This window comes from Scophthalmus maximus, chromosome 15, assembly GCF_022379125.1.
Source record: "Scophthalmus maximus strain ysfricsl-2021 chromosome 15, ASM2237912v1, whole genome shotgun sequence".
NCBI classification, from domain to species: Eukaryota; Metazoa; Chordata; class Actinopteri; order Pleuronectiformes; family Scophthalmidae; genus Scophthalmus; species Scophthalmus maximus.
Genome location: NC_061529.1, coordinates 244,915 through 255,000, shown reverse-complemented (window position 1 = coordinate 255,000; position 10,086 = coordinate 244,915). Strand labels below are relative to the sequence as shown.

At 41.9% G+C, this 10,086-nt stretch overlaps 1 protein-coding gene across 1 annotated transcript; it reads left to right on the top strand.

The window, feature by feature from the left end:
- The first annotated feature begins 142 nt into the window (after positions 1–142).
- Positions 143–10,073, top strand: LOC118286189 (girdin-like). The gene is made up of 21 exons (XM_035610436.2): positions 143–1,012; positions 1,208–1,288; positions 1,380–1,463; positions 1,549–1,611; positions 1,721–1,906; positions 1,980–2,036; positions 2,366–2,440; positions 2,550–2,612; positions 2,700–2,780; positions 2,864–2,926; positions 2,991–3,074; positions 5,968–6,099; positions 6,386–6,448; positions 6,563–6,625; positions 6,840–6,902; positions 7,319–7,381; positions 7,605–7,667; positions 7,778–7,840; positions 7,932–7,994; positions 9,331–9,459; positions 9,565–10,073. Exons 1-21 carry the CDS (start codon positions 694–696, stop codon positions 9,843–9,845), a joined length of 2,139 nt encoding a protein of 712 aa, XP_035466329.1. The 5' UTR covers positions 143–693; the 3' UTR covers positions 9,846–10,073.
- Positions 10,074–10,086: the final 13 nt, after the last annotated feature.

The window sequence follows — 10,086 nt, the reverse complement described above, 5'->3', positions numbered from 1 at the left end:
ACAGTCAGTGATGGTCTTTATATACAGTCAGTGATCGTCTTTATATACAGTCAGTGATCGTCTTTATATACAGTCAGTGATGGTCTTTATATACAGTCAGTGATCGTCTTTATATACAGTCAGTGATCGTCTTTATATACAGTCACTGATCGTCTTTATATACAGTCAGTGGTCATCTTTATATACAGTCACTGATCGTCTTTATATAAAGCCTTCACTCAGATTAAAGTTGTGTTTAAAACACACACACTCACTCTGAGTGGCAGCTGACAGCAGAGCCGTCCACGTGAGTGTGCACGTGGCCTGTGGTCTCTGATCACTGGGCTCTTTGTGTCGTTTTTACCGTGAGCTGCAGATTAGTGTGTTAGCTATGTTCGGTATGTAGCGCCTGACTCTGCCTTACACAGCGCCCCCTGCAGAAAGAGAACCAGCCTGACAGATGTTCTCCAGATGTTTGAACCTGTTCAGAGACGTGAAGCTCGAACAAAACCCACCTTCACTTTATCAACTTCACACGAAAACACTGAAACAAACTTCTCAACTTCTCGTCTTAAAATGCTCCTGTTCTGAGCAGAGTGGACTCATTCATCCTGAAGAGATTAGTGTGTGTGTGTGTGTGTGTGTGTGTGTGTGTGTGTGTGTGTGTGTGTAATCTGTTGGACTGTGGCTCGTTCAGCAGCTGGTCGTTTCACGATGAAGTCTCCTGCTCTGTTTCTGTTGCTCTTGTCTGTGTCTCCTCTCCTGTCGGAGGCGTCTGTCCCCCGGGACGAGGACGTCCGGTCGGGGGCCCACGTGGCCCCGGAGCTCCCCGTGCTGTGGGACGAGCTGCGGGGGCTGAGGGAGCTGGTCCTGAGCCTGAGGGCGGAAGAGGTGGAGCGGCGGCAGGCAATGCGGGGCATGGAGAGCCGTCTGCGGGACAGAGAGGTGGACGCCGAGCAGCAGAGCAGGAGCCTCCGTCAGGAGGAAGAGCTGAGCTCAGGTCTGAGGAGGAAGGTGGAGGAGCTAGATGAAGGTGAGTGAACCTCTGAAGAACACGTCATCCCTCTGTATATAAAGACGACGACACGTCTTTTCTTCCTCTCATATAAAAATGCAGCTGAAATATGTCAGATTCAGGAGCCGCCATCTTGGGCTGGTGATGTCATGTGGTGTCGAGGCTGAGAGGTTCAGGGTGTCACTGTTTGTGTCTCTTCACATTGTGTCTCAGCTCGAACGTCCGAACTGTCGACGCTTCAGTCAAGACTGAACGTCAGCGAGACGTCGCTGGAGCAGCTGAAGAAGAACTCAGGTGAGGTCACCGTGAGGTCACCGTGAGGTCATCTGCTGAAAGAGTCAAACTGCAAAGGAAAAATTAACAGATGAATATTTCATGTCATCAGGCCTGGCGTCAGAGCTGCCGTTCCTGCAGACGAGGCTGAGGGCAAACGAGCGCACGGTGGAGCAGCTGAGGAGGAGGAACGCAGGTCACCCTCACCTTCATCATCATCATCATCAGACGTTAGATCAGATCCAGAAGCAGCTTTGTGTGACTCTGTGGTTCTGTTTCAGTTCTGTCAGCGAGACTCTGCAGCACCGAGAGTCTGGTGGAGGAGCTGAGGAGGCAGATCTCAGGTCAGTCACACGGCGGCCATCTTCCTCTGATGTCCATCTTCTTCTAACGTCCTGTCAGATGCTGTTCTGATACATGTAACATGTAACATGGCTCAAATTGGTTCAGCAGACACAGTTGTTACCATGGGTACAGCTGATTGGAAGCATCTGGTTAAGGGGCGGGACATTTCCGAGGTTGACCAAACACAAAAGGGGGCGTGGCCTACTCACCAGTTGAACTTGATGTCTCCAGGTTTTCCGGCCTCCAACAGTTCGTCTGCAGCGTCGGAGCGTCGAGGGAACACGACTTCTGAAGGTCGTAATGATGATGATGATGATGATGATGATATCAGATCAGCTGTTAACGAGTGGATGTGTTGTTTCATCAGCTCAACAGACTCGACAGAACTCGTCTGCTGAGAGAGAACAGCTCCGTCACATCATGGGTAATTCATCCATTCATCCAGTCTGGTTCAGGTTCAGGTTCTGATTCTGGTTCTGGTTCTGGTTCTGGTTCAGTCTGGTGCTGGTGCTGGTGCTGGTTCTGGTTCTGGTTCTGGTTCAGTCTGGTTCTGGTTCTGGTTCTGGTTCTGGTTCAGTCTGGTTCTGGTTCTGATTCTGATTCTGATTCTGGTTCTGGTTCTGGTTCTGGTTCTGGTTCTGATTCTGGTTCTGGTTCTGGTTCAGTCTGGTTCTGGTTCTGGTTCTGGTTCTGGTTCAGTCTGGTTCAGTCTGGTTCTGGTTCTGGTTCCGACTGTGTTTCCTTCGTCTGCAGCTCAGGTGTCGGAGGTGACGAGTCGACTGAACTCCACTCAGCTGCTCGTGGATCAGCTGAGCAGCGACGCTGCAGGTCAGTCACATGACCACAGAAGTAAAGTATCAGTACAGTCATACTTCAGTACAGTAGGAAGTAACATGAAACACAGAAACTGTAAATGAACTTTTCCGTGGTGTTCCAGCTCTGAACAACAGACTGAGTGTTGGTGAGCGTCGACTGGACGAACTGCAAATACAAACCACAGGTGAACCGTCCACAAACTTGTGTGAAGCTGTGTTTAGTTTCATACTGAGACTCAGTAATCAGGTTACTCTGGTTCTCTTACTCTCAGAGTCGAGAAGCTCGTCAGCACTGGAAGAAAATCGGTCAACTGTGAAGAGTCGACTTCTGCACCTGGAGGGAAACGACTCAGGTACGACACCGACACAATTGAGAGGAAGTTTGAGGAAACCAACCTCTGGGTTTGTTTCATCACGTTTCTGTTTATCTCTGCAGCTCGAGCAGCTGAAGTTTCTGCGGTGACGTCCAGACTGACGCAGGCGGAGACTCAGACTGCAGGTAAACACTGACCAGCTGCTGATGACATCACTTCTTGTTTAACACAGAACGTCTCTGTTTTCAGTTGGGGCTCAGTCAGTGGAGCAGCTGCAGGTCAGACTAGACTCTGCTGAGGACCAGGTCCTGCAGCTGCTGACGGACAGAACAGGTAAAACACCATCTGATCATCACTGATCATCACTGTGACACAACCACTGTTGAACCTTCTGTTTTCAGAGGAGATGTCCAACCTGATGAAACTGCAGAGAAAACTGAGTCTTCTGGACAAACTCAACACCTGTACAGAACATTACTGATCAATAACTGTATAAAAAGATGATCAGAGACTGTATATAAAGACGATCAGAGACTGTATATAAAGATGATCACTGACTGTATATAAAGACGATCACTGACTGTATATAAAGACGATCAGAGACTGTATATAAAGATGATCACTGACTGTATATAAAGACGATCACTGACTGTATATAAAGACGACCACTGACTGTATATAAAGACGATCACTGACTGTATATAAAGACGATCAGAGACTGTATATAAAGATGATCACTGACTGTATATAAAGACGATCAGAGACTGTATATAAAGATGATCACTGACTGTATATAAAGACGACCACTGACTGTATATAAAGACGATCACTGACTGTATATAAAGACGATCAGTGACTGTATATAAAGACGATCAGAGACTGTATATAAAGACGATCACTGACTGTATATAAAGACGATCACTGACTGTATATGAAAACGATCACTGACTGTATATAAAGACGATCAGCAACTGTATATAAAGACGATCAGCGACTGTATATAAAGACGATCACTGAGTGTATATAAAGACGATCACCGAGTGTATATAAAGATGATCAGCAACTGTATATAAAGACGATCACCGACTGTATATAAAGACGATCAGATACTGTATATAAAGACAATCAGAGACTGTATATAAAGACGATCACTGACTGTATATAAAGACAATCAGAGACTGTATATAAAGACAATCAGAGACTGTATATAAAGACAATCAGAGACTGTATATTAAGACGATCACTGACAGTATATGAAGACGATCACTGACTGTATATAAAGACGATCACTGACTGTATATAAAGATGATCACCGATTGTATATAAAGACGATCACTGATTGTATATAAAGACGATCACTGAGTGTATATAAAGATGATCAGCAACTGTATATAAAGACGATCACTGAGTGTATATAAAGATGATCAGCAACTGTATATAAAGACGATCACCGACTGTATATAAAGACGATCAGATACTGTATATAAAGACAATCAGAGACTGTATATAAAGACAATCAGAGACTGTATATAAAGACAATCAGAGACTGTATATTAAGACGATCACTGACAGTATATGAAGACGATCACTGACTGTATATAAAGACGATCACTGACTGTATATAAAGATGATCACCGATTGTATATAAAGACGATCACTGACTGTATATAAAGATGATCAGTGACTGTATATTAAGACGATAAGAGACTGTATATAAAGACGATCACCGATTGTATATAAAGACGATCACTGACTGTATATAAAGACCATCAGTGACTGTATATAAAGACGATCACTGAGTGTATATAAAGATGATCAGCAACTGTATATAAAGACGATCACTGACTGTATATAAAGACGATCACTGACTGTATATAAAGACGATCACTGACTGTATATAAAGATGATCAGCAACTCTATATAAAGACGATCACTGACTGTATATAAAGACGATCAGTGACTGTATATAAAGATAATCAGCAACTGTATATAAAGACGATCAGCGACTGTATATAAAGATAATCAGCAACTGTATATAAAGACGATCACCGAGTGTATATAAAGACGATCACTGAGTGTATATAAAGACGATCACTAACTGTATATAAAGATGATCAGCAACTGTATATAAAGACGATCACCGACTGTATATAAAGACGATCACCGAGTGTATATAAAGACGATCACTAACTGTATATAAAGATGATCAGCAACTGTATATAAAGACGATCACTGACTGTATATAAAGACGATCAGATACTGTATATAAAGACAATCAGAGACTGTATATAAAGACAATCAGAGACTGTATATTAAGACGATCACTGACTGTATATTAAGACGATCACTGACAGTATATGAAGACGATCACTGACTGTATATAAAGATGATCACCGATTGTATATAAAGACGATCCCTGAGTGTATATAAAGATGATCAGCAACTGTATATAAAGACGATCACTGAGTGTATATAAAGATGATCAGTGACTGTATATTAAGACGATAAGAGACTGTATATAAAGACGATCACCGATTGTATATAAAGACGATCAGTGACTGTATATAAAGACGATCACTGAGTGTATATAAAGATGATCAGCAACTGTATATAAAGACGATCACTGACTGTATATAAAGAAGATCACTGACTGTATATTAAGACGATCAGCGAGTGTATATAAACACGATCACTGACTGTATATAAAGACGATTAATGACTGTATATAAAGACAATCACTGACTGTATATGAAAACGATCACTGACTGTATATAAAGACGATCAGCGACTGTATATAAAGCGATCACTGACTGTATATAAAGACGATCAGCGACTGTATATTAAGATGATCACTGAGTGTATATAAAGATGATCAGCAACTGTATATAACGACGATTACTGACTGTATATAAAGACGATCACCGACTGTATATAAAGACGATCAGATACTATATATAAAGACAATCAGAGACTGTATATTAAGACGATCACTGACTGTATATTAAGACGATCACTGACTGTATATTAAGACGATCACTGACTGTATATAAAGACGATCACCGACTGTATATAAAGACGATCAGTGACTGTATATAAAAATGATCAGCGACTCTATATAAAGACGATCACTGACTGTATATTAAGACGATCAGAGACTGTATATAAAGACGATCACCGACTGTATATAAAGACTATCAATGACTGTATATACTTAATCTCTCCTCAGAGCTTCAGGTCAGACTGAGTGTGGGTGAGAAACATCTGGAAGGTCTGAAGACAGAAAGTCAGTTTTTAACTTCAACAAGTTTGTGGAGTGAAACTGTGCAGGATCCAACATGGTTACCTGAAGAACTCCTGTGTAAATATGATAAACCCTGATTGTTCTTGTAAGACCCTCAAACACATGAAGGTTCTTTATAGAACCTGCTGATCCTCTGAGCTGATTAAACATCTGTTGGGTGAACCACAGGGTCTTAAACAGCACTGGAATATACACAAAGGAAATAACATACAGGTTTATGGTACAGGTTTATTATTTCATAATAATGGAACGGCAAGCAGAGAATAATATTCTGCAACCTTAGAGTTTATTAGAATATTATGTGACTGTGACGATCATGTTTTAAATGTTTTGTGTGTTTCAGTTCAGACTGTTCAACTTTCTTCGTTAGAGTCCAGACTGACGGAGCACAACAACAACACTTCACGTATATCAACACTTTCATTATCATCAACACACATTCATTCTGGATTTATCTGAATAATCAGACTGAACTCTTCAATAAACCTGCTCCGTCTCATATTTACTGTTTCCTCCTCAGAGCTTCAGGTCAGACTGAGTGTCGATGAGAAACATCTGGAGGATCTGAAGACAGAAAACACAAGTAAGAGTTTATCTCTTCCTTTCTTCTTTTTTACACTGAGAAAGTTTAAACCTGATGGAATGTTTTTATTTATGTGCTTCATTAAAAATAAAAAGTCGTGCTAAGAGACAGAAAGTCACAGTTTTTAGCTTTGATAAGTTTGCGGAGTGAAACTGTGGAGGATCCAACATGTTTCCCTGAGGAACTCCTCCATAAACATCTGTTTCCTCCTCAGAGCTTCAGGTCAGACTGAGTGTCGGTGAGAAACATCTGGAGGAGCTGAAGACAGAACAAACAGGTAACGCTCTGAAAAAGAAAAATCAGCGACAGAAAGTCAAACAACGACTGCAAAGAAAAGCTCTCAGTTTCAGTCTGAAACTGTGGAGGATCCAACACGGTTCCCTGAGGAACTCCTTCATAAACATGAATGAACCTGATAGTTCTTCTACACATCCTGTGACATTAACTTTATAAAGAGCTTCTACATTCTCACAGTATGTTATCACTAATATATTCTTATTATTTTTTATTTTTAACTATGATTACAACCCAGCTCATTAAGGAAAAGGAAGCAACATAAAAACAGATGATTGGGACAAAATTATTTCAAGATCAAATAAAATGGTTGAAAAAACCGAGTTCAAGTGTTGAGGGACGAATGGAAGATGATAAAATCAAAGAAGTCCCTGTGATAAAAAATATTTTGTGTTTCAGCTCAGGCTGTTCAGATTTCATTAATGGAGTCCCGACTGATGGACAGCAACAGCGACACCTCAGGTACAGTTACATCATCACGTGGATATTATTTATTGATGAATCAGATCTTTAAAGGTTTTTCTCTTCAGATGTGTTGAACAGACTGAGTCAGTGAGAAACATCTGGAGGATCTGAGGACAGGAAACAGTGTTCCTCAGAGAACCGAGCGTTCCTCAGAGAACGTGCTCAGCCTCTGACATGATCATATGAACTGATGATTGTCTTGTTGCTTGTTGTTGATCAGCTCTGCAGCTCCGACTGGGTTCCACTCGGACACTTGTTGAACATCTTGAGACTGTGGTTGCAGGTAACCTGAGAACAGTTCTACTTCCATTCCATTCATCCTCTGATCAACTGTATCTCAACATGAACTTGTTGTTTCTTCAACATGTATGTCACGTGACGTTACCGTGGCAGTGCTGCAGTCGAGGCTGAACATCACTGACAAGCACCAGGACGAGATGAAGACACAAACTGAAGGTGAATGATCTTCTCTCCTGGAGAAATTATATCTAACTTCTCATTTTTGATTTTCCGGATTTTTTTCAAACTGAATTTATCGAACTTTCAGCACTGAACTTCAGACTGAAGGAGAACAACGACCGTCTGCAGCAGCTCACGAACTCCAGCACAGGTTCGTCTTTATATACAGTCGCTGATCGTCTTTGTATACAGTCGCTGATCGTCTTTGTATACAGTCGCTGATCGTCTTTATATACAATCGCTGATCGTCTTCATATACAGTCAGTGATCGTCTTCATATACAGTCAGTGATCGTCTTCATATACAGTCAGTGATCGTCTTTATATACAGTCGCTGATCGTCTTCATATACAGTCGCTGATCGTCTTCATATACAGTCGCTGATCGTCTTTATATACAGTCAGTGATCGTCTTTATATACAGTCACTGATCGTCTTTATAAACAGTCGCTGATCGTCTTTATATACAGTCGCTGATCGTCTTCATATACAGTCAGTGATCGTCTTTATATACAGTCAGTGATCGTCTTCATATACAGTCAGTGATCGTCTTTATATACAGTCTGATCGTCTTTATATACAGTCAGTGATCGTCTTTATATACAGTCAGTGATCGTCTTTATATACAGTCGCTGATCGTCTTTGTATACAGTCAGTGATCATCTTTCTATACAGTCGCTGATCGTCTTTGTATACAGTCAGTGATCATCTTTATATACAGTCTGATCGTCTTTATATACAGTCAGTGATCGTCTTTATATACAGTCAGTGATCATCTTTCTATACAGTCGCTGATCGTCTTTATATACAGTCAGTGATCGTCTTTATATACAGTCAGTGATCGTCTTCATATACAGTCAGTGATCGTCTTTATATACAGTCGCTGATCGTCTTTGTATACAGTCAGTGATCATCTTTCTATACAGTCGCTGATCGTCTTTATATACAGTCAGTGATCGTCTTTATATACAGTCACTGATCGTCTTTATATACAGTCTGATCGTCTTTATATACAGTCAGTGATCGTCTTTATATACAGTCAGTGATCGTCTTTATATACAGTCGCTGATCGTCTTTGTATACAGTCAGTGATCATCTTTCTATACAGTCGCTGATCGTCTTTATATACAGTCAGTGATCGTCTTTATATACAGTCAGTGATCGTCTTTATATACAGTCACTGATCGTCTTTATATACAGTCAGTGATCGTCTTTATATACAGTCACTGATCGTCTTTATATACAGTCAGTGATCGTCTTTATATACAGTCGCTGATCGTCTTTGTATACAGTCAGTGATCATCTTTATATACAGTCAGTGATCGTCTTTATATACAGTCAGTGATCGTCTTTATATACAGTCAGTGATCATCTTTCTATACAGTCGCTGATCGTCTTTGTATACAGTCAGTGATCATCTTTCTATACAGTCGCTGATCGTCTTTGTATACAGTCCTGATCCTGATCCTGGGTTCTTGTTGTGCTCCAGACGACCTGAAGGTGGCGTTCTCAGCCGGTCTGACTGACTCAGGACCAGTCGGACCGTTTGATGAGGAGTCGACTCTGATCTTCTCTAAAACCTTCAGCAACGTGGGCGGAGCCTACGACCCGACCACAGGTGAACCTCACACCCTCACGATGGTCCTCTATAGATCGCAGGACACTTATCGAAATATAGGATAACCCTGATCCTGATCCTGAACCTGACCCCCCCCCCCCTTAGGTGTGTTCACGGCCCCAGTCGGAGGTGTTTACTTCTTCAGCTTCTCGGCGACGGATTACCTGAAGGGCTACATGGGTCTGTACCTGTACAGGAACAACCAGCCAATCATCTTCACCCTGGACCTGAACGACCACGGCGGCTACACGTCCACGTGCAGCGGTGTGGCCCTGCAGCTGGAGGAGGGCGACTGCATCCGCCTCAGTCTGCCAGCGAGCTACCGGCTCTACGACGACTCGCGGAACTTCAGTGTCTTCTCTGGTTTCCTGCTCTTCCCGCTCTGACGGTCCAGGGATCTGGGTCCGAGTGACACATCTCCTCAGCAATAAACTCTCCTCTCAGTCAACAGAGAGGCTGGACTTTTATTTTAGTAGGGTGAGTGACTTCCTGTTCGTCCTCTCAGGGTCCGTCAGTGACTTTACTGTAGCTGTCGATCTCAAAGTCAGTGGTCGAAGAAATATTCAGAGTTTTATTTGTAAAAGAACCAAAACATTAAAGTACACATAAATCAACGTTGTGTTTTTA

Coding starts and splice junctions, on each gene's coding strand:
- LOC118286189 (XM_035610436.2), top strand. CDS start 694: ATGAAGTCTCCTGCTCTGTTTCTGTTGCTCTTGTCTGTGTCTCCTCTC. Junction 7,841..7,931: donor GATGAAGACACAAACTGAAG/GTGAATGATCTT, acceptor TCGAACTTTCAG/CACTGAACTTCAGACTGAAG. Junction 7,995..9,330: donor GCTCACGAACTCCAGCACAG/GTTCGTCTTTAT, acceptor GTTGTGCTCCAG/ACGACCTGAAGGTGGCGTTC.